The sequence below is a fragment of the Ailuropoda melanoleuca genome, chromosome 2, assembly GCF_002007445.2.
Source record: "Ailuropoda melanoleuca isolate Jingjing chromosome 2, ASM200744v2, whole genome shotgun sequence".
NCBI lineage: Eukaryota > Metazoa > Chordata > Mammalia > Carnivora > Ursidae > Ailuropoda > Ailuropoda melanoleuca.
In genome coordinates this window covers 129,756,677-129,782,235 of record NC_048219.1, presented here as the reverse complement: position 1 = coordinate 129,782,235, position 25,559 = coordinate 129,756,677, and the positions used below count along the sequence as shown (strand labels likewise).

The 25,559-nt window shown below is 38.6% G+C and overlaps 1 protein-coding gene across 3 annotated transcripts in view; it reads left to right on the top strand.

Moving 5' to 3' along the window:
- The window catches only part of LOC100483541 (lymphocyte antigen 75), a 135,170-nt gene that overhangs the window by 17,287 nt on the left and 92,324 nt on the right, over window positions 1–25,559 (top strand). For all 3 annotated transcript variants that reach the window (XM_002928390.4, XM_002928391.4, XM_011236249.3), the window contains exons 5-13: window positions 5,860–5,970; window positions 7,094–7,237; window positions 10,034–10,225; window positions 11,340–11,497; window positions 13,114–13,224; window positions 13,770–13,858; window positions 14,007–14,176; window positions 16,278–16,477; window positions 18,173–18,315. In XM_002928390.4, coding sequence (XP_002928436.1) covers window positions 5,860–5,970; window positions 7,094–7,237; window positions 10,034–10,225; window positions 11,340–11,497; window positions 13,114–13,224; window positions 13,770–13,858; window positions 14,007–14,176; window positions 16,278–16,477; window positions 18,173–18,315 — 1,318 coding nt within the window. The remainder of the gene's footprint in view (window positions 1–5,859; window positions 5,971–7,093; window positions 7,238–10,033; window positions 10,226–11,339; window positions 11,498–13,113; window positions 13,225–13,769; window positions 13,859–14,006; window positions 14,177–16,277; window positions 16,478–18,172; window positions 18,316–25,559) is intronic.

Sequence of the window (25,559 nt, the reverse complement as noted above, 5' to 3'; positions counted from 1 at the left end):
TGCCTGCCTCTTTCCCTGTCCTTCGGCCCCTCCTCCCACTCTTGCTTTCTCTCTCTAAAATAAATAAATAAATCTTTTTTAAAAATCAAGAAACCCAAGTTATTGAGTCTCTGATGATTTGAATGAAAAAATAATCATAATATATGACAATGATGTTTCAGACTGAGTATACATTATCTTATTTAATACCATATAAAAACACTATGAGGTATAGGTATTTTTATTATTATGCTCACTTGGCAGATGATGAATGTGAGTATCAGAGAGGAAATGTAACTTGTTCAAGATTACCCACGAGTAATTAGTAGAGCCAAAATTTGAACACAGTCAGTCTGACTTGAAAACAAGTTGTAGGGGTGCTTGGGTGGCGTGGTCGTTAAGCGTCTGCCTTCGGCTAAGGGCATTATCCCAGAGTCCTGGGATCAAGCCCCACATCGGGCTCCTCCACTGGGAGCCTGCTTCTTCCTCCCCTGCTCCCCTGCCTGTGTTCCCTCTCTCACTGGCTGTCTCTCTCTCTCTGTCAAATAAATAAATAAAATCTTTTTTAAAAAAATGAAAACAAGTTGTAGGGACACCTGGGTGGCTCAATCAGTTAAGCATCTGCCTTCAGCTCAGGTCATGATCCCAAGGTCCTGGGACTGAGCCCCACATTGGGCTCCCTGCTCAGTGGGGAGTCTGCTTCTCCCTCTCCCTCTACCCCTGCACATGCTCTCTCTCTCTCTCAAATAAATAAATAAAATCTTTAAAAGGGAAAAGAAAAGAGAACAAGTTGTATCTGGCATGTATCTGCACTTACTTTTTGTAAGACTAGTAAGTTCTTTAAAGGTAAAGGTGGGTCTTATGGGTTGATTTTTTTTCCTTTTGCTATATATGAAACAAATACCTATTGAATAATTCAGATAAATTCTATAACATTATTTTATAATAAGTATAAATATTTGGTAAATTCAAACTGTGAGTAAAACCCTATATCTCCAGATAAATTAAATGATTTAATCATCATTACAACCTCATAAGACAAGTATTTTTATCATCAGTTACAGATAAGAAATTGGTGCTTAGGAATAAAATATCCAACATCACACAGCTAGGACGTACCAGAATTAGGATTCAAATATCAACATATATGATTCAAGAGCCCTTAACTTTTTACTATACTACTTTCTTCTCTTACCTATTTTTCTTTTCATCATTAAAAGCCTACTAGTCTTTTGTCATGCTTTCTAAGTAATGCTTTTTTCAGCCCTCCTTTCTTACTTACAGCTTTACCCTTTTCCTATGTTGTTTGGTATTTGAATAATTAGACCTCTAGAATGGAAATCCAACAAATAAGCCTGATGGGCTAGTGGGTGTCAATGGAATTCTTTTCCAGAACTCACTGAACCTTACAAAAAATATTGTTGAAAGTGAAAAGTGCCAATACATTTAAGCCTCCTGGGATATTGACATTGAAAACTGATGTTTTCAGTGAAGGAAAAAAGCGTCCAATTGTGACTATCAAAACCCTAATAATCTAATGATGCATTTGGAGGAATGAATGTTGAGTGATTTCTTTATGTATAATTTTTCTTTAATGACTCATAAAAGTAGATAATACATTAAATGTTCCTGCTGTCCCCTAGGCCAGACACTCCCCACATTTTATGTATATCAATAATTTCTAATTTTCCAAGCTCCTCTTTCACCGTGAATGCTGTTTAAGCGTATCGTAACTATTATAAGCTAATTATAATTGCTGGTTTCCCAAGACCTGAGCTGTACTTTAACATCTGGAGACTCAGAGTATCCAAATCTTGAAAATTTCTTGAAGTGTCTCTCCTCACTGAAAAACTGCTATGGGTAAACATTGGGCTAAGAGAGTGAAGCCAACAAAAGTGAATCAGATAGAGATTTTGTGATCCAGGTGCTTGATCTACTTGAAGATATAAGAGTTGTACATATGCAGAGCATAATGGTGAATGTTATTCCCAAATGACTTCTGGTTCAGTAGCTAGTTGTTGGATGGGACTAGGGAATCTACTGCCAGAAAAAAGGCAGAAACAGTACCTTGAAAAGAAGTCCCATGCAATCTGAAAGAGCTTTCTTTAGTCTTTTTGCCTGCGCTGCACTTAGTTTTGTTTTGATTTTGTTTTACTAATACAGGGGCTTTGGAGGTGAGGGATTTGGTTTCCTTACACTCACTGGATTTTGTTGGGGAGTTAAGATTTCCCATGGCTCTGGCATTCCCAGGGAACCTCTAATCACAGATTGATCCTAAAACAACAAAAGAGGACCCAACAGTCCCCAGAAGAGGAATAGCACATCCCATTCTTCCTCATTTTCTTCCCGCCTGAGGAGTTATTCACTTTGAGTGGCCTCAACATGTGCCCCAAGGCTAGGATACTTCTAAGTCAGGGTCCCTGCTGGCTTGGCCTTCCTGATGCATCAGAAGAAGTTCTTCTCTGGCTCATTCCAGTTCCATATCATTATCAGGCCTGTAGCCTCCCTTGTAGGGAGAGGAATAGAAATAGAGGGTCAGGGCTGAACAGGTTTTAGAGACAGTGACAAATATTTTACTCCAGTGAACTCACCTATTTTATTTGATTAGGAATGGGGATTTATGCTAGCAATCATCTGTTTCTTGATGGCAAAGATGGCAGTAAGACAATTCTCAGATTGGTCAAATTCTTGCTTGGATTGTATGTAGAAAAAATGTCTAGCTTTAGATTGTCCAGGACATTAAAGAAATCCCTGCCTTTCATATTTGACCAACCTGGATTTTTTAGAATCCATTTCCCGTTCTCATTCACCTGGCATAAAACACATAAAGAACATTCCTGTTTTAAAATCCTATGATTTTGAGGTGCCTGGGTGGCTCAGTCATTAAGCGTCTGCCTTCCGTCGAGGGCGTGATCCCAGGTTCCTGAGATCGAGCCCCGCATCGGGTTCCCTGCTCCACTGGGAGCCTGCTTCTTCTCTCCCACTCCCCCTGCTTGTGTTCCCTCTCTCACTGGCTGTCTTTCTCTCTGTCAAATAAATAAATAAAATCTTTTTAAAAAATAAAAAAATAAAAATAAATAAATAAATAAATAAAATCCTATTATTTTATTGAAGAATAAGTCATCAATATGGCTCACAAACAAAACAGTGTAATGAAGCAAGTTAGGAACCTAACAGCTTCCAAAGTTCATTTTGTTCATTCATAAATGTGTACTTACCATGTGCAGATAAGTGATAGGATTATTCAGATGTCCTGCCGGGGATATCTGAAAAGTCTTCATGGAAGAAGGGAGGGTATTGAACTTGGGATGGGTGGGAAGGTTTGGTCCTCCATAGTATCTCCAGTTAAAAATTAATAAAGGGAATTCTGGAATGTCCTGTGTGGTTGAGTCTGGATTACCATAAATATGTCATAGTTTCCAAAACTTCTTCAGGAGGGCTGGAGAACCAACTGCTTTTACTAATGAAAAATTTACATTAAATTAAATCTTCAATTTGTATGCCAGCACTTATGCTAACAAGGTAAAAGAAAAGGTTGAATTGAGAGTTCCTTTCAGCATTCTCCTCAAGCCATCTACCCAAATACCCACCTTTTCCTTCCTCAGAGTATCCTTATCATCTATTTCCTTGTGAAAAGTGAAGCAAACCCTTAGTTTCCCTTCCTTATACTTACAAATTTATCTGTATCTGTTATCCCTCCAGTTTGTTCAAGGTTAACTCCTTCCCCAAAACTCTTTGCATCCACACCAGCTGTTTCTTCTCTCTTGTATTTTCAATGACTCTCACTCTACCTACTCTTCCCCAACAGGCCATAAGCTTATTTAAACTTCTACCATTAAAAAATATAGATATGGGGCGCCTGGGTGGCACAGCGGTTAAGCGTCTGCCTTCAGCTCAGGGCGTGATCCCGGCATTCTGGGATTGAGCCCCACATCAGGCTCCTCTGCTATGAGCCTGCTTCGTCCTCTCCCACTTCCCCTGCTTGTGTTCCCTCTCTCGCTGGCTGTCTGTATCTCTGTTGAATAAATAAATAAAATCTTTAAAAAATAAATAAATAAATAAATAAATAATAAAAATATAGAGAGATGTAGATAATAGATGTAGATATATAGATATAGACACAGATGTAGTTATATATCTCTCCTAGATCCTGAAGACCTGCCTCTTTCTTTCACAGACAAGCTCTTGGAGAACACAGTGTATCTTTGCAATTCACTTCTAAATTCACATCTGTTCCTCAGTGGAGCAGTAATTGGGCCTCTGTCCCTATCACCCTCTTTCCAGACTCCTGCCCATCCCTTTAACACTGGTGTCTGGATTATTGCTCTTGGGCCCTTCCATCTTTGCTGGTGCTATTTCTGGTCTACACAGAGGACATTTTCCACTCCATGGATGTCAGTTCTAGTGGAGTCACCTGTTTTAGGCATGTAAGTTCTAAAGTCTGCAGAGTAGTCAAAATTACCCTCAAAAAGCCCTTGGAGTATAGATATGGTTTTCTATATGCAAATCACATAGATATATCTGATATATATATATAAAGGAACCAAATGATATATATCAGATATATCTGTATGATTTGCATTAGAAAACGTATCCGTATTTTAAGAACCATTTTTATGTATAATGTACATATAAATTATATAAACATATTAATATAAATTTAATTATTTTAAAATTTATAAATTATGCTTTATAATTTATATAAAGGTTATCTTAAACATTAATATTTTATTAATGTAATCATTATAAATATAATTATATTTTATATATAGATTATATATATAATTTAAAAATACATCATACATGATTCCCTGAGAGGAATTAAGAAACTGTTATCAAGTGTCTTACTGCTGAGAATATTTCAACAAATTTGTAGAGATTCCAACCTGTTAGCTCTTCCTGTTTGTCAGCATCATCCTTGTCCTCTGTAGACCATTTCATCCGTTGTTCTATCTGTTCTACCTAAGCCCTTGATATCTTCAAGTTCTTTTTTCATGATGTCAATGAAGTCTTACCAGGCTCTTGAATAATTTTGTTGACTTTGTTGATACTGGTGTGAAAATCCTTACAAGCTTTTCATTCAATTTACCAATACATGTGGACCCATGCAAGCATAATTGCATCCATTGCTTGTGGGCATATGTATATTGAGTGTCATATTTGCAGTTAGCCTCACTGTTTAAATTATCTCTGCTTCTCTATCTTTGTCTTTTTTGCTGATGGCTTCTGGTTGTCAAATAAGGAATTTGAATGATACATTTCCACTGTAGTATGTGTGTGTGTGTGTGTGTGTGTGTGTGTCGTGTTCTGTGTCTCCATCCTAAATATCTCCCTTGGACTCTAGAGCTATATATTCCATTGCCTACCAAACAACTCCTGTACATATTTCTGAAGTAGTATGGGTAACACTTTACCTTTTGAGAAATCCACATTTGTTTCTGTCCACTAAATTGAAATCATCATGGTGGCAGTGTCTTTGTCTTGGGTTTTTTGTTTTTGTTTTTTGGCTTCTACCAGTTAAATAATATGTGCTTAGTGAATTTAAACTGTCAGTCTGGAATACAGTCAGTTCTTCAAAATCTAGATATACAATGGAAACTGTTTTCTTCTGTAGCAGTACAAAAGATTATAAATAGTGAAACAGCTATTCTGAGAAGATTCTGTGCTTACCTTAGAAGAAAGGGGCAGGTTAATGGGAAAGCAGAATTGAATTAACTTAACCAGCCTTTAGCTGCCTTTGTTGGATAGACAGCCTCCTACAGGATTCCTGCCTTACAATCAAGGCCTTGAGATATTTTTGCTATTAGTAGAAACTTAAATCTGACTTAGATAATAATTTAGGTCATTTTGTCACTTGTTAAAATTATATGATTCTTACAGAAAAAGAAGGTATTCCAAGAATTTTCTGGATTGGTTTAAATCAACTATACTCTGCTAGAGGCTGGGAATGGTCGGACCACAAGCCATTAAACTTTCTCAACTGGGACCCAGGTAATCGCTCCCTCTTCCACCTACTATGCACGGAGCTAAAGCTTCAAAAAAGTAAATAAGCAAAAGCATCCCACTCACTGACAGCTTATAAAAATTTCAAATCTTGACAACTGTTATTATGGTTACCTATCAGAAGAATTTTTTCCCCTAATTCCTTCTTTATTGTGATACCATTATAGCCAATTTGAACCATACCATGAATAACTGAGCATTTGTCTCTAACCTTTACGGCAACCCTACATTTTTAAGTAACAGCAGATTAAGCCCCATCACATGGCCTAGAAGCTGTTCTGTGTCCCTTAGGTGACTTGACATGCCATGAGTAACCTGTGTTATTTCATCTGCAGCTCAACTCCATGCAGAAATATGCTCTCGTTTTAAAACTCTTGGGGTCTCCTATAACAGTGCTCAAGTACTAACAACATAATGGTTGTATTTTATTACACAAATAAATACCTTAACGAAAATTTTATAGTGAAAAAAACAAACAAAATCCTACTTAGCCAAAAGATTTTTCTCCCCAAAAGAAGTTTAGATACCTTTTTTAAAAATAAAATCTTAGGCTTTTAGAACCTAAAAGTTAACACTAGCTTCAGTACAAAAGTATTCTGTACACATATAAGAAAAATGGGTTAAGTCCAATAAAATACCAATAGGTCATTTTAGTTTAATGGAATTTCATTATTAGTGAATAAATTCTCTATTATCTCGGTAAATAAAATCTTAAAAGCTAATTTAACCTTTAGTTCAAGGTCTTAAGGGCATTACAGAATCATAAATTGGAATATTTATTGTATAGAGTAGCAGATTAAGAGCTACTGTCCACAGAGTATGATATGGAAGTTGACTGGGGGCAGAGGTTTGTTTTAGATTTTTGATTTTGTTTTTTAAATTAACTATACTGTGTCATAGTATTTCGCCCTGTATCCTGTATTTTAGAAGGAAAACATATTTAAGAACATGGGTGTCCATTGAGCCTCATACATCTCAATTTAGTAGAAGGTTTTAACTATTTTTTGAGTTCCAATAAAAGCAGAAAATTAGGAATTCAAATTATTTTTTCTAACCACTATTCTGGGCCTAAACTTCTCTTTCTAATTCTTTGAAAATTCTGCCCTTTAAGATATGCCCAGTGCACCTATGATAATAGGCGGATCAAGTTGTGCGAGAATGGATGCCATGTCTGGCCTATGGCAGAGTTTTTCCTGTGAAGCTCAATTGCCCTATGTCTGCAAGAAACCACTAAATAACACAGTGGAGTTAACAGGTATCTTTTTCATTTCCTTGTGCAAGTAGGTCTTAAAATTATATTTTTGTGAAGTCAAGTAAATCCATTTCAGATATCTAATTCTACTTTTCCTTCACCCGATACTGCCAATGGCAAACACTACTCCATTTAGACCCTGTGGTTGGATATTATTAACTATATACATGTAAAGCTTTGGTTGGTGTATCCCGTAAGAAAGCAGAGGTATTCTAGGCAAGAAAAAGGTTTCTATTCACAGGTGGCTCTTTTTTCTTTACAACAATAGTGCTCAGAGTGTGGTTCCTAGACCAAGAGTATCAGTATCACCTGTACCTGTTCGAAATGCAAATTCTTTTTTTTTTTTTAAAGATTTTTTTTATTATTTATTTGACAGAGACAGAGACAGCCAGTGAGAGAGGGAACACAAGCAGGGGGAGTGGGAGAGGAAGAAGCAGGCTCATAGCAGAGGAGCCTGACGTGGGGCTCGATCCCATAACGCCGGGATCACGCCCTGAGCCGAAGGCAGGCGCTTAACCGCTGTGCCACCCAGGCGCCCCCGAAATGCAAATTCTTAGGACCCAGCCCAGATTCTGTGGACCGCAGCAGTCTGTGTTTTAACAAGCCTCCCTGGAGATGCTAATGCACACTCAGGTCTCATGTATGACCGGCCTTTGTGAGAAGCAGAAAACAATGGATGAGTGAACTCTTCTAGGGTTTCTAGCTCCTGCCGCACGATGCCCACCCCGGCTCTGTCCTTCTTTGCCAGGTGGCTTCTTCAAGTTTTTGTGTTGATAAATCAGGTAGAAAAGGGGAGGTGCAGAAGGACAAAATGTGTACACGGAGGGATTTGGTTTTTTTCAAGGGATTTCAGGGATAAGAAAAACACAGAACAGTTGAAGTTTCTGAGGTACAGAGAAACTTCAGAAGCCTTTGAAAGAATAAGAGGAGCACTGGGTGTTACTCGCAAACAATGAATCATGGATCACTACATCAGAAACTAATGATGTACCATATGGTGACTAATATAACATAATAAAATTTTTTTAAAAATTAAAAAGATGGATGTTGGTAAAAAAAAAAATAAGAAGAAGAAGAGGAATGCCTTTACTGTCTTGCACAAGCCTCACCACCTACCTGGTATTTGATTAAATCCTTCTGAATGACAAAAACTAATACTCAAAACTGGGAGGGAAAAAAAAGAGGTTTTAAAATGTCTTGTTTAAAGAATGTTGGGGGAAGGGAAGAAAATTTCTTATCCATATAGGAACATAAAGCTATTTTTTAAGACTAAAAAAAGAAATATATAGAATAAAGATTGTCAGGAGATGTTTTATTAAAATAACAGGGGAAAATGAATGTTCATCTTCCAAGTAGATTCAAACCAAATTTATTTATTTATTTATTTATTTATTTAAAGATTTTATTTATTTATTTGACAGAGATAGAGACAGCCAGCGAGAGAGGGAACAGAAGCAGGGGGAGTGGGAGAGGAAGAAGCAGGCTCATAGCGGAGGAGCCCGATGTGGGGCTCGATCCCACAACGCCGGGATCACGCCCTGAGCCGAAGGCAGACGCTCAACCGCTGTGCCACCCAGGCGCCCCTCAAACCAAATTTAGTCCACACAACAAACAGTATAATAGAAAAGACAGCACAGATGAAAATAAACCAGGGTGACTGGTGATAGATCAAATAAATATGCTGTAGTAGCAATTATTAAGTAAATCATAATGTTTCCACATGATCGAATAATATGCATTTATTAAAATAACTGTGCCGGCAGGAAAATACAAGAGCAGAACAAAATGATATGCCTACTTATCATTTTAATCTTGTAAAGATATGTAATCATAGAGACAAAGACTAGAATAGGAAAATGTTTATTCTAAGTTCAATTATGGGTTTTTTTCCCCTCTGTTCCTTTATCATAACTGTAAAATAAAATAATAATAATAATAATAGCAAGTGCTATTTCAGAAACTTAAAATTGAGTTATCTTGCAAGTGTGAGAAGCTAACTGGACCTGAATTTTATCCTTAAGTGAAAAACAAATTGTTCACATTTTTAAGATTCTGTGTTTTCATACAACAGACATTCCAAACAGTTCAGAATCCATGAAGTCTGAGTAATTGACTTAATTTCTAATTCTATTAAGAAGTATAGAAGTATTTTGTATAGTTTTATACCTCGATCTTTTCTCCAGTCTTTTTTGACCATCATCTGAGTGAGTTTTAACGTGGTCAAAGCAAAGAATTACTAATTGCATGAGGATGTAGGTCTAGTAGCAGGAAGGAAAGAAAAGGTCCAGAGAGGCCCTGTGCCCTTTCCCTCCATCACTATCTTCTCTTTCATGTGGAGTTTATAAATCTCTGTCCTTTGTCCAAGAGTAGGCATGAATGCACATCCCCTAATCTGACCTTACATGAAAGGAGGCTGGACTTTCCTAACCAGTCAAAGTCAGAGACTGGAGGAGAACCTAAAAAATCACATACCAAGGAAGAGATTTGTCAGCAACTGGCTTACCCCACACCATTCTTCTGTCTATTAGGACTAAGGGCAGTCCCTCCTCAAATAGTTGGAGCCTAATTATATAACAGATTTGTATCACATTGCAGTCATATCATTATCTGTATCCCTGCAGTCACTCTTATGATGCTTTGTAGAATGAAGGACCACATATATTCCTGTCCCTGTGCTATTTGACATCACATTCCCCAATTTTCCAGAATCCTAATGATTTAAGAAGGAAGAATTTGCAATGTTATTGATTCAAAATAGATGTATCTTTACTGGAATATAAATAGCTGCTTTTCCTGCAGATGTTTGGACATATTCAGATACACACTGTGGTGCAGGCTGGCTGTCAAATAATGGGTTTTGCTATCTGCTGGTAAATGAAAGTGATTCCTGGGATAAGGCACATATGAAATGCAAAGCCTTGAGCGGAGATCTCATCAGCATTCATTCTTTAGCAGATGTGGAGGGGCTTGTCACAAAACTCCATAATGGGGGTAAGTTTTTAAAATTATCCTATTTGAGAGGTGTAAAACATTCTAAATACCCCTATTTTTAGACTGTTGGTGGGCATGAAAGCTTACAATTTGATCCTTACAGATCAGCCCTGTCCAATAGAATTTTCTGCAATGATGGACTGTTCTATAATCTGTGCTGTCCAGTACAGCCGCCGCCAGCCATTTGTGGCTTGTGAGCACTTGAAATGTAACTGAGGAACTGATTTTTACTTTTATTTAATATTAATTAATTTACAAATAGCCACATGTAGCTAGTAGATGCCAATTTGACAGTATAGCCAGTGATCGAATAATTTCCCTCTTCTCATAAGCTAAATGCTATTTAAGTTGCTCCAGATGCTTAAGTGATGATTATTTCACAATTATTTCACTTTTGTAATTATTTAAAAGCTAAAGACTGAAGAACAAAAGTATGGTAGACAGGCAGTAATATAACCTCCTCCTAGGATTCACTAACAGTAATAGCTAATAATAGACACCTATTCTGTGTCAGCGTGGTGTTAATTGTTTCCCCTGGGAAGGCAGCATCATCATCCCAGGGCAGGGATGGACATCAATCCTATTCTAACTGGAGTATCTATGATTGTATTTGTAGAATTTCATTGCAGTTTTCCCCTGCTGTCCCAAAGTAGACTGTTCTTATGAAACCTTTCATAAACCAAAATGGCATAAAACAAAGAAGCAAACACCATTTCATAAAAACGAAAATCCACCTCAGAGTTCTTTCACTTAGTGAAAACAGATACGTATACGTCTTTCGTAAAAGTGAAGTGGCAGAAAGAGCTTTCAGATAGCAGAGGAAACCTGTATACCCCATAAAACAAGGTTTATCTAAATCAGATATCAGGAACACCTAACCTACAGATCAGCATGACTGTTCCACTGTGTACTCTGACTGCGTACATACCCTGAAAATCCCTTGACTCCTGGCCTGCCTAAATTATCAATATTTTCATAGAGTAATTACATAGATTAATTTAGGAGCCAACGAAGCTCCCAAAACCCCACTTTCAGAATGCAAAAATCAGTAACAATATACATATTGAAGTATGTAATTGAGTAAAACCAAATAAATAAAATATTTTTCTTTTAGATGCCAAAGAAGAAATATGGATAGGTCTTAAGAACGAAAATGTACCAAGTTTATTTCAGTGGTCTGATGGTACTGAAGTTACTCTAACATATTGGAATAAGAATGAGCCAAATGTTCCCTTCAATAAGACTCCCAACTGCGTTTCCTATTTAGGAAAGGTAGGAAACTTCCTGTGGCTTATTTATATTCTTATTGTATACCAAATAATATTAAGATGACTTTGGTTGGGATATTTGTGTTTAAGCCTGGAAAGAAAATAAAAGGTAAGAGCCCCACAGATTGTCTTTCAGGAAGCTACTGGAAAAAAGAGGTAAATAAAACAATGACTAAATAAGCAATCCACTTTCTGTCTGAGAGTATCTGCTCTGGTCTGAAACACATGAAGGAAATCCAGTAGAACTCAATTCTTGTGCCAGATGGATTCTAATAACCTGCTTTCTCTCTGGACCATCAATATATTTAATATATAGCCACAACTTAGGGGAAAATTCCACCTTCTGAATTCATGTTCAGATTTTTATATTAACCTTACTTTGAGAAGGGAAAAAATATTTTTATTTAAAAATTAGGTCCAGGGGCACCTGGCTGGCTTAGTGAAGCATGCTACTAGTCATCATCTCAGGGTTGTGAGTTCAAACCCCACATTGGGTGTAGAGATTACTTAAAAAAATAAAATCTTTAAAAATTAATTAATGCATTAATTAATAATTAAAAATTAGGTCTAATGTTTTTCAGAGAACATCTTTCTTCTGTAGAATGCTTAACTACTTATTGAACATGCTTTGGTTAAGAGTTCAAAATAAGATGTATGTTGAGAGAAAAGACATGTGTATCTTTATATTTTGTTTGTATCACTTTTCTAGGGACTCCTAATAATTTGGGAGGCTTGTGTCTCCCAAGCTTCTGGAGAGACTTAAGTGGAAGTAATAAACAATATGTGTATTTAGGAGTGTTTCAAAAGTAAAGATGTATCTGGAAAGGTGCCAAAGATGAATTTAGAAGGGTGTCACATTTTGTGCTCTATTTAAAAGGGTATTTAAGATGTCTTTGGTAGAGTGTCAAAGATAGAAATGAGATGCCATAGGCAAGAATAAACTGATAACATACCTAGACAGCATTCCAGTGTTCAAAACTGACCCTTATCACAATTGACTTGTTGAAATATAATTTGAAGAAAGCATAGTGACTTCAACAAAATTAATGTTAAGTAGCATATTTGAAAGAGAGAACTTTGAAGTCTAAGATGAAGTAGGGTAGAAGGAACTTTTGATTCTGCAATTCTTGGAGAGTAGCTGTTCTAACTACCATGATTATGTTATATGAGGAGATTGAAATAGTGTGGTTGGTTGACATGTCCAAAAGTATTTAACCAATGGGCAAACTTTGGCCATACCATGTGGAAGAAGACTTGAACACTGTCAACTGTGTGTCGGCTGAGTTCTTCTTTCTTCAACTTCTGTACTAAATGTCCTTTGACGGTTTTATTGTTATTCTTATAAGAAAATGGAATTTATCTCTACTATGATCTTGAGGTGGTGCTGAAACAACAGACTGTGAGCCACAACCTTGCAGGCCTGTTGGGTAGTATTTTCTAGGAGTATGTTCCCAGAGGTAGTCATTCATTTACTCTTTCCCTCCCCTTCCTCCTCCCCCTGCCCCTTGCTCACAGTTTTGTGAGAAGAAACTATCTTGATTTAAAATAAGTTAGAGTTCAACTCTAAATATATGGCAAATGATTTCTCTGTGGAAAATTTTTTTTTCTATTTTTAAAAAGCTAGGTCAGTGGAAAGTCCAGTTATGTGAAGAGAAACTTAAATATGTATGTAAGAAAAAGGGAGAACAAATGAATGATACAACATCTGACAAGATGTGTCCTCCAGATGAGGTATGTAAAGTCCCTACGTAAGTTTTTCTAAGCAATACCTTGGTTAAGGATGGTAGGTGAGACTGAAACAATTCAGACTTGGAAAATAGAAGAAATGGCTAAATTCTGTTCATTTATGTTAGAGCAAATCAGAGGGCAGTGAATCATAACATATTGGTGTTCTTACAGAAGAAAAAACATTACAGGAAAAAGAGTTACCTATTCATGATTTCTATAAAAATGTATGTGATTATAATCCTTAATGCCAATGTCTTTACTTCCCCCATTTATCTTTTTCCTCCCCAAAATTAGTTCAACCAATAACGTTATAGTCTTATGAGGAGCTAGGCCCTGGAGTAAAGAGAAATAAAACACACCTTCTCTCTGACACAGGCTCACAGTCCTGTAGGAGTTATCTATGAAGTTGTACCCACCTTCATCATGTGTATGAATTTACAGGCCATGTCCTTGATTTCTCTAAGTGTGAGATATTATCAGTGTAACAGAATCTTGCTTAGAGGGGGGGACATTAAGTCTGAACAGTGTGATATTTCTCCGCTGATTAGGGCTGGAAAAGACATGGAGAAACCTGTTACAAGATTTACAAGGATGAGGTCCCTTTTGGAACCAACTGCAATCTGACTATAACTAGCAGGTATGACCATCAGGAAACACGTACTGGTGAACTTTTAACTCTGGTTTAGCTTTACTAAATAAGTCTCCTATGAAAAAGGTGCATCTTCAATTTACGTAGTAATTCAATCATTATAAAAACACCTACTAATTTAAATCTTGTTTTGTAGATTTGAGCAAGAATACCTGAATGATATGATGAAAAAATATACTAAATCTCCAGGAAAATACTTCTGGACTGGCCTGAGAGATATAGGTTCACATGGAGAGTATAGCTGGACAGGTGTTGGTGGAGTAAAGCAAGCTGTTACCTTTTCCAACTGGAATTTTCTTGAGCCATGTGAGTGAATTACCTTTAAAGTAGCAGAATATGATGATTTGTGAAATGCAGTATACCTCCCAGATATGGTCTTCACTTAGCTTTGAAATGTGAGGGAAATAATAATCTTCAGGATGAGAGTCTGTCTGTGGAACCATAAATAGAAGCAGTGACTATGTCTTCTTTATTAAATCCTTGGGAGTAATCCCCAAAAAGGAGCTAAAAAACTCAGTTCTCAGAAATCACCCTCTAATGCAGAAGCTAGAACCATCAATGTGAGTTTTTTTTTATCTTTTCCATGTAAGTCTCAAACAGAATCTAGGAGCTTCATTTTGAAACTTCACATTTTCATCTCTCTGCTTCTTAACTTCTTTATCCAAAATTGAATGTGTTTATTTCTATTATTCCAAGTGGGTGAGAATTAAGGAGGCAGTGTTGTTGGTATTATTTATTCTGAAAGTTAGTTCATCTTTCTTCAACCATCTTAAATCATTGACCATAATTAGCCATAGAATCAGAACATTTTGAACCAGAAAGGACCTCAGAAGTCCTTTCTGATTTGAGAGTTGAAAAGACAGTCTCAGAAAGGTGATTTACTCGACAAATGTTATCTGGTTATTGAATTGCTAAAATCCAGATCCCCTTATTTCTAATCCAATGCTTTGTAAAGGATTTTGGCTTTCTATAAGATTGGAGTTGTAAGGCATTCAACTTTTCTTCCTTTGGGTTATTTATATTTTCTTCTTTTTGTACAATGTGATCATGAAGACCACTTTTTATAACCCAATAACTAGAATATGTGAGTGTATAATGAAACACATATTTGAAATAGAGAATGCCCACAAAATTTGAAATAGATGGTCACCACCATAAATATGAATAGTATTGATAGCAAAGTCATCTTTTTTACTTGTCGAAGATTGAGGATATGGGTGCTAATCCTGGTTAAATCTCGCCTTAGATTAGAATGTTCTAATATATAATGTTATATGTTTATAATATTTATATGTTCTACTATATAAAACAAATGGGATTTCTTTTAAAGGCATTCAGATATATTAGAGTCAATTCATATTCTTCATGGATAAGCCTCAGTGATTGGAAAGGAGTTCAGGAAGTAGCCACAATGGCTCTTCTCTCAGTCCTATAGCCAGAAAGACTACCACTGAGCTCTCTTTACCATAATTACTCCCAGTTTTAGCCAGCTTGGTCCATCATGGACAAGGCATGGGTAGAGAGCAGAACAGGGGAAAAATAGGACACACATCCAGGGCAACACAACAGTTTTCTCTCAGTTCCTTGTTCCAATTGCTGTCCATGTATGATATGTGAGACCATGTCTGCTTGGTGGAATAGGAGTTGTCCTTATTACTTTCCAACCTATGTTCTTCTTGTCTCCTGCCCACTTCAGGCAGTGTGATATAATGTAAAAGGGAGCATGGCACTTTGCCAGACAAATCTGGGTTCAAGTGCTGACTCCACCACTCACTAACTATTGTTGTGGCAAGTCACTTATTCTTCATCTGAGAAATGGACCTGATAATACAAACTCTCTCTCTTAATATTGTGAATAAATAAAATTCTGGCTGCCATAAAATAAATAGAAAACAAATGTATGTTACCATATACCTCCTTCCATCTTTATTGTACCACCTCTTCCTTTGCATCTGAATCTGAAAGAGTTTTGTTTTGAGGGTTACTAAGTTGCTTAAAAACTGTTCCAAGTTGTTAAACTAATATGAACCACTTAGGCTATACTGAGCAGCTTAGTGGTTTAGGGTACAGCTCCAGATGCAGACCACCTGGGTTCCAGTTCTGGATCAACCACCTACTAACATGTGATCTTGGACAAGTCACTAATCCTCACTGTAGCTTAGTATGACAGTAGAATCCACTCTGGAGGTTTGGTGTAAGGACTGATTCATTTGATCCTGTTAGAATAGTACCTGGCAAGTAATGTCATCATCATCATCATTACTATGAACAACACATTTCTTTCTTCCATTATCTTTTATATTCTTTCTCCAGACCTTGGCCCAAATAAAGGGTAAGGACACTAGAAAATGTTTGGACTTCAATTTTCAAATGTAATGTTTAATTAAACTTTCTGATTCAACCCTAGCTTCTCCAGGTGGGTGTGTGGCTATGGCTACTGGAAAGTCTCTTGGAAAGTGGGAGGTGAAAGACTGCAGAAACTTCAGAGCACTTTCAATTTGCAAGAAAATAAGTGGGCCCATTCAGCCTGAAGAAGTCACTCCTAAACCTGAAGTCCCCTGTCCTGAAGGCTGGCATAGTTTCCCCTCAAGTCTTTCTTGTTATAAGGTAAAGTAACATTCCCATTCAATTTCTTAATGAGGTTATCTTTCTACTATCTTTGTACATATGCTTGTAGAAATTATGCTTCTCCCCAGGCACATAAGTAACTTACCAATGTGTTTGGGAGCACCACTGAACCCTTGTCATGAGACAGCTCATCCCCACATGAAGTCATGCCCTACCCAAAAGAGCAGGGCCAGAGCCAGAACTGGCTCTTTCCTAGTGTTCTTTTGTTCTGAGAAGTTAAGTAAGCTACATGCATGCTGACACTTAGCTTATGATTCTCATATCCCTCTAATCCTTGGCAAATGAAGAATTCTATCACTTCTTACAATTAAAAAAAAATTATTTTCAGGCCTGTATCAGTCAGCTGTTTCCACAAAGAAATCATTACATACCATTCCAAACTTCAGTGGCTGTAACAACAAACATTTAGTCTCATGTTCACAGATCTCTGGGTCAAATAGGGATTGACTGTTGTAGCTTAGTCTTGATGGTGAGCTCGGCTTTCAACTATGGGTCAGCTATGCTGGGCTCCAGGCTATGAGCTGCCTTTTGATCTGGGTCTTAGGCTGAAGGGTCAGTAGCTATCAGGGTCTTGTTCTTCTTATGGTCAATTGCTGGAGCCTGAGAGGCGAGCCTAACCATGTAAAGCACATTTCAGGCCTCTGTTCACTGTACCTCCACTAATACGCCATTGATCATAGCAAGTCACGTGGCCAGGCCCCAGATCAGGGTACAGAGAAGTACACCTCACTCACCAGGAGGCCATGACAAGAAGGTACAGTTATATCGCAGGCAACTGAAGAATTGGGATCAGTAATTCAGTCTATCATTGTATCATTTCTTCCTCTTCTCTTTTTGAAAAAATTAGTCATCACAAAACAAGGAAAGAGTCTGAAGTGGCCAGTTTTGTTTTGCCACCCTGTCAGTGTTAGCATACCAGTGCAATCTGCCCTTTGATCCATCTTCATCAGAAAATAGGCCTGTGTTTGTACAGGTCTTAGTGTATTATGTTCATAATTATGTTTTTAGCACATTTCTCTGCAGAAGTATTGCAGAATACTGCAGAATACTCCCAAAGTATTCATATGTATCCTTTATAGCCTTACCTGCTGGTCCTAGGAATGCAGGAGAATATGGTATCTTGTTGAGCAGTTCCCCATCCTGGTTGAGGAAGGTCATCCATCTGACAGCAGTAGCTGACACCTATGCTGGCCTTTAGTTGACACTTTCAGCAGGTCCCGTTTGTGTCACATTATATGGGTTTTTTTACCTGCTTTTATTAAAGGTAAAAATAAAGATGTTTTCCTGTTATTATTACACCTATAAGAATCCATTTCAGAAGCCTACACATTTGAATTTAAGAAACAAAATAAATGAACAAGGGGAAAAAAAGAGAAACCAAAAACATACTCTTAACTATAGAGAACAAACTGAGGGGAAGTCAGGGGTGAGGGGATGGGTGAAATAGGTGATGGGGATTAACGAGTACGCTTATGATGAGCACTGAGTAATGTATTGAATTGTTGAGTCGCTCTATTGTACACCTGAAATTAATACAACACTGTATGTTAATTATATTTGAATTAAAATAAGAAACTTAATTTAAAAACCTACACATTTGACCATAATAAACTTTGCAATTATGAATACTTTATGATTATTCCAGAAAAGAGATTAACATTGTATATTGTTAAGCTGTTTCATATAGAAAGAATTGTAAGAAAAAGGAACTGGGAAGAAGCTGAGAGATTCTGTCAAGCACTTGGAGGACACCTTCCTAGCTTCACTCATACGGATGAAATAAAGGAATTTCTTCACTTTTTAATGGACCAGTTCAGGTAATACTTATAGAATGAGATCTTCTATGCTAAATTTGATGTCCTCCAGGTATTCAGAATTGAATGTTTTATTTTCTAATAGGGTCATTCAGTGCTTAGCAGTCATTCAACATCATTTTTATGTGCAAGACACTATAAATAATTCAAAGATGAGGGAGATAGAATCCCCATCCTTTATGTAGCAAGATAAAGTCCAACAATGGGGATAAGAAAAGTATGGTGAAAATCTAGAACAAAGGTAAGGAGAACCATGGAAATTCTAAAGATGAATGAAGGGCTTTGGGGAGTTATAATTGGGAAAAATGTTATGAAGAAGGATGGTTCCTAGAAGGTAAGGTAGTATTTTGAAAGGTAAGACCAGGAGAAGGAGCCAGAGAAAACAGAACTTTGGCAAAGGTACTGATACCAGAGTGTACAGATATGGTCAAGGAGAAATGAGTCATACCACTTAGGTAGAAAATGAGATTTGGATATGAAATTGGAGCATCCTTCTTTGCCAGGGAAGGAGTTTGATCTTAAGTCAATAAGCAAAAACCAGGGGGGCCTGGGTGGCTCAGTCGTTTAGCGTCGCCTTCAGCTCAGGGTGTGATCCCAGGGTCCTGGGATCGAGCCCCGCATCGGGCTCCCTGTTCCGCTGGGAGCCTGCTTCTCCCTCTCCCACTCCCCCTGTTTGTGTTCCCTCTCTCGTTGGCTGTCTCTCTCTCTGTCAAATGAATAAATAAAATCTTTAAAAAAAAAAAAAAGAAAGCTAAAAACAAACAACAACAAAGTATGTGTATGTGTGTATAGAGAGAGGAGAAAGAGAGGGAAAAAGAGATGGTAGGTAGATGCAGGGCATGTAATTAGAAGGCTATTACAGCCCTTTTGTGGAAAACTACTTTGAGAATGGGCAGGAAGAATGTGAAAACAGGAAATAAGTAATCAGAGATGCTACAAAGACAATGCACAATAAGCCATTGTGATTTTGATGTTATGGTAGAAGGATTCCTGGCTGATTTTCCTGATATCTTTAAGGACAATATGGAGAAATATGGTCCAAGTAATGCTATCATAGGAGAAAAATTTCTCTGAAGCTTTGGGAGCAGTCATGAGTATGAGGGCCTTCAACTCCACCAATTTTTTTTTTCTTTCCTCATTTTTTGAACTGAAAAGAAGAGCCAAATCTTTAAATCAAGGAGTCAGGGTATACCAGGCAAAATTATGGAAAAGAAATTACCATTTACACATACCCTGGTGAATACTTTCCTTATCATTTTGACTCAAACATAAAGCCTCAAAGAAAAACAGCAAAAAAATAAACAAAACAGGTACCAAAACACAAAACCCAACTAGTCTTTTTCTCTAGGACATTAAATATAAGAAGGCATTTAAAAACTGGCATCTCAAGAGTTTCAAGGTGGAAAATGTTTGCAATGTATTAATTTTAATTCTCAATTATGTTGCTTTTTGTTTGTGAGGATTATAATTAATATAATCCTATAACTTCCTTCTTGAAAAAAATTCAAAGACACATTCCAGCTGAGAGATGAATTAAAAATCAAGAACACATGAATAGGTAGTTTATTTTAAAAGAATTGGAAGGGAAAATATATAATGTAAAAACATCCCCAGTCTAAATAATGTAATATGTATATGTAACAATAAAAACAGAAAGATAATATCCTAAATCCTGAAAGAGAAACATAAGAATATTTTAATAAGACCAGGTGTTTAACTCTGTTTATAAATAAAAGCTGAGATATAAAGAGATGAAATGGTTGTAAAAAATGAAAATATAATAAATTCCTCATTTACCTAGAAGTCTTATTTAGAAGCACAGATTATATATATTTTTAAAACCAAACGTGTTGATCTACTGAATATGTAATGGGTGAAAAAAAGGTTTATATCATAAATTATAAAGAAATAAAATAACAAAACATGAAATCCAGTATAAAGCAAGATGGCAGAAGACCATATTTATCTATTACCTAATAGTTATGTTTAAGTCTAAGTCTGCAAATTTCTTCAGTAATGAAATTCAACTCTATGCTGTTGAAAGATACCTCAAACAAATCTTGTCAATTAGTACCTATCCACCCCAAAGAGTATGATGTTCTTTTTCTAGAATGAAGAACCTACAAAGTGTTTCAAAGTTGAGAACTTTTTAATAAAAATCCATTTAACACTTCTTTAAAAATTAAAACAACAGGACAAATTTTCATATTGTAGCAATAATTAGTCCTGAGTAGCCAGTGGCCCACCAAGATAGGGCACCAATCTCCAATTTGTGGTGGTCTCTAATCTACTTCACTTATGTTAGGTTCTTGTCCCATATTAACCTAAATAGCAATGGAGTTAATAATCACAAACTTAATACAGTAACTAAAATGGGAAAATTAAAAGAATGAGCAAAATTTATTGTGCAAATGTAAACAAAAGCTGGATTCACAGTATTAATATTAGATAAAATAAAATTGAAGTAAAAATCCACCAAATGGACTAACATAATATAATTTAAAAAAAACATTAAAATAAAAAAAAAACATAGGACAGCCAGCTAAATTTGATTTCAGCTAAACAATGAATAATTTTTAGTACAAGTATGTTTATGTACAATAAAAAAAAGATTGAGGGAGGTTAAGATGGCGGAGGAGTAGGGGACCCCTTTTTCAGCCGGTCCCCTGAGTTGAGCTGGATAGGTACCAGACCAGCAGGAATATCCNGCTGGATAGGTACCAGACCAGCAGGAATATCCACGGAGTCAGCCTGAGACGCAGGAAGATACATCTGGATCTCTACAAATGAACATCTCCAACGCAGCGCTGAGTATCGAGGTACGAAGCGGGGAGCCGTGAAACCGCGCACAGATATCCGAAGCTAAACAGAAGGGGGAGGGAGCCGCCGTGNACGCAGCGCTGAGTATCGAGGTACGAAGCGGGGAGCCGTGAAACCGCGCACAGATATCCGAAGCTAAACAGAAGGGGGAGGGAGCCGCCGTGTCAGGGCGCCGGGAAGCGGTAGCCACCTGCAAGGGGGAGCGGACAGACCGCGGACCCGCACGCTTGAGACAGCAGGCTGAGAAGGGAGCTCCGGGAGCGCACGCGGGACGGCTGGCGGTTGGCGGGCCACCTGCACGGGGGAGCAGGCGGACTCGCGGACGGCACCCGCGAGACAACAGACTTAGAACGCGAGCTCCAGGAGCGCGCGCGCAGGGCGGCTGGCGGGCCACCTGCACCGGGGAGCGGGCGGACCGCGGACCCGCACTCTGGAAACGGCAGACTGAGTCCGTGAGCCGGGAGCGTGCACCACCAAGCATCTCACGGAGCTCCGGAGCTCCGGTGTGCTCACTGGATCGAGGCTGAGACCGGGAGCTCCGGGAGCGTCCGCGGGGCGGCTGGCGGCTGGAGGGCCACCTGCACGGGGGAGCAGGCGGACTCGCGGTCAGCACCCGTGAGACACCAGACTGAGACGGGGAGCTCCGGGAGCCCGCGCGGGGCGGCTGGCGGCTGGCGGGGTTGGAAACACAAAGGACAGAGACGTGCCGGCCCTGGAAGTGAGGGCTGGGACGCCGGGTGTGGGGCGCACAGCCCGGGATGCTGCAGGGTTGAGCAGCACCAACAGAAACAGAGTTAAAGTGGCCAGAACATCAGTGGAGAACGATCCGCGATCCCTCTGTTCTGAGACAGAGGCTGAATTTCAGCCGCTGCTGCTCTCTCAGAAGAGGCATAGCAAACCGCCAGGGAAAGCCGCCAGAGAACAAAAGCCCGGAAATACCGGCTCACAGGGTGCCCATCCCCATCCCCCCTCGCAAGGGACACAGAGACTCTACCCAAACAGGGTTTTCTGAGTACCGGCAGGCAGGCCCCTCCCCCAGAAGGCAGGCTGAAAAATCAAGAAGCCCACAACCCGGAGCGCCTGAGTGGCGCAGTCACCAAGCACCTGTCTTCGGATTAGGGTGTGATCACAACGCTCCGTAAGGAGTCCCTCATCGGGCTTCTCCACCGGGAACCTGCTTCTTCCTCTCCCACTCCTCTGCTTGGGTTCCCTTTCTTGCTGACTGTCTCTCTCTCTCTCAAATAAATAAATAAACTCTTTAAGGAAGAAGCCCACATCCCTAAGATCTCTATAAAACAAGGGCGCACGGCCTGGGTCCCAGTCAACACTTGGGCTCTGGACAACCCTGCAATCTCTCTTCATCAGAATGACGAGAAGGAGAAGTCCCCCCCAGCAAAGAAAAGATAATGAGTCTGTGGCCTCTGCCACAGAATTGGCCTCGGCCACAGAATTAATACATATGGATGTATCCCAATTATCAGAAATGGAATTCAGAGCAACAATGGTCAAGATGATGAGTAAACTTGAAAAAAGCATCAGAGAAAGCGTTGCTGAGAATATAGAATCCCTAAGGGCAGAAATGAGAGCGAATCTGACAGAAATTAAAAATTCTATGGGCCAAATACAGTCAAAACTAGAGGCTCTGACGGCCAGGGTCACCGAGGCAGAGGAACGCGTTAGCGAATTGGAGGATGGGTTAGTAGAAGAAAAAACGAAAATAGAAGCTGGTCTTAAAAAAATCCACGCCCACGAATGTAGATTACGGGAGATTACTGACTCTATGAAACGATCCAATGTCAGAATCATCGGCATCCCTGAAGGGGTGGAGAAAAACAGAGGTCTAGAAGAGATATTTGAACAAATTGTAGCTGAAAACTTCCCTAATCTAGCAAGGGAAACAAGCATTCGTGTCCAAGAGGCAGAGAGGACCCCATCCAAGCTCAACCAGGACAAACCTACGCCACGGCATGTCATAGTGCAATTCGCAAATATTAGATCCAAGGATACAGTATTGAAAGCGGCCAGGGCAAAGAAATTTCTCACGTACCAAGGCAAAGGTATCAGGATTACGTCAGACCTGTCTACAGAGACCTGGAATGAGAGAAAGGCTTGGGGGGGCATTTTTAAAGCTCTTTCAGAGAAAAACATGCAGCCAAGGATCCTTTATCCAGCAAAGCTGTCATTCAGAATTGATGGAGAAATAAAGACGTTCCAAAATCGCCAATCATTAACCAATTTCGTAACCACGAAACCAGCCCTACAGGAGATATTAAGGGGGGCTCTATAAAGGTAAAAAGGCCCCAAGAGTGATACAGAGCAGCAAGTCACAACCGATACAAAGACTTTAAAGAGAAATGGCATCATTAAAATCATATCTGTCAATAATCTCTATCAATCTAAATGGCTTAAACTCTCCCATAAAACGCCACAGGGTTGCAGATTGGATAAAAAGACATGACCCATCCATTTGCTGTCTACAAGAGACTCATTTTGAACCCAAAGATGCATTCAGACTTAGAGTAAGGGGATGGAGTACCATCTTCCACGCAAATGGACCTCAAAAGAAAGCTGGAGTAGCAATTCTCATATCAGATAGACTGGATTTTAAACTAGAGGCCATAGAGAGAGATACAGAAGGGCACTATATTATTCTTAAAGGAAGTATTCAACAAGTGGATATGACAATTATTAATATATATGCCCCCAACAGGGGAGCAGCAAGATACACAAGCCAACTCTTAACCAAAATAAAGAGACATATAGATAAGAACACAGTAATAGTAGGGGACCTCAACACCCCACTATCAGAAATAGACAGAACACCCTGGCAAAAACTAAGCAAAGAATCAAAGGCTTTGAATGCCATACTCGACGAGTTGGACCTCATAGATATATATAGAACACTACACCCCAGAACCAAAGAATACTCATTCTATTCAAATGCCCATGGAACATTCTCAAGAATAGATCATGCTCTGGGACACAAAACAGGTCTCAGCCAATACCAAAAGATTGAAATTATCCCCTGCATATTCTCAGACCACAACGCTCTGAAATTGGAACTCAACCACAAGGAAAAACCTGGAAGAAACTCAAACACTTGGAGGCTAAGAACCATCCTGCTCAAGAATGACTCGATAAACCAGGAAATCAAAAAACAAATTAAACAATTTATGGAGACCAACGAGAATGAATACACAACGGTCCAAAACCTATGGGATACTGCAAAGGCAGTCCTAAGGGGGAAATACATAGCCATCCAAGCCTCACTCAAAAGAATAGAAAAATCTAAAATGCAGTTTCTATATTCTCACCTCAAGAAACTGGAACAGCAACAGAGGGACAGGCCTAACCCACTGACAAGGAAGGAGTTGACCAAGATTAGAGCAGAAATCAATGAATTAGAGACCAGAACCACAGTAGAGCAGATCAACAGGACTAGAAGCTGGTTCTTTGAGAGAATCCATAAAATTGATAGACCACTGGCAAAACTTGTCCAAAAACAAAGAGAAAGGACTGAGATTATTAAAATTATGACTGAAAAGGGAGAGGTCACGACCAGCACCATTGAAATTGCAAGGATTATTAGAAACTTTTATCAACAGCTATATGCCAAAAAACTAAACAATCTGGAAGAGATGGAGGCCTTCCTGGAAACCTATAAACTACCAAGACTGAAACAGGAAGAAATAGATTTCTTAAATAGGCCAATTAACTATGAAGAAATTGAGTCAGTGATAAACAACCTTCCAAATAATAAAACTCCAGGCCCAGACGGTTTTCCTGGGGAATTCTACCAAACATTCAAAGAAGAAATAATACCTATTCTCCTAAAGCTATTTCAAAAAATAGAAACAGAAGGAAAGCTACCAAACTCATTCTATGAGGCTAATATTACCTTGATCCCCAAACCAGGCAAAGACCCCCTCAAAAAGGAGAATTACAGACCGATTTCTCTAATGAATATGGATGCCAAAATCCTCAACAAGATCCTTGCTAATAGAATCCAACAGTACATTAAAAGGATTATCCATCATGACCAAGTGGGATTCATACCTGGGATGCAAGCATGGTTCAACACTCGCAAATCAATCAATGTGATACATCATATCAACAAGAAAAGACTCAAGAACCATATGATCCTCTCAATTGATGCAGAAAAAGCATTTGACAAAATACAGCATCCTTTCCTGATTAAAACCCTTCAGAGTGTAGGAATAGAGGGTACATTTCTCAATCTCATAAAAGCCATCTATGAAAAGCCTACTGCAAGCATTATTCTCAATGGGGAAAAGCTGGAAGCCTTTCCCTTAAGATCAGGAACACGACAAGGATGCCCACTCTCGCCACTATTATTCAACATAGTACTAGAAGTCCTTGCAACAGCAATCAGAAGACAAAAAGGGATCAAAGGTATCCAAATCGGC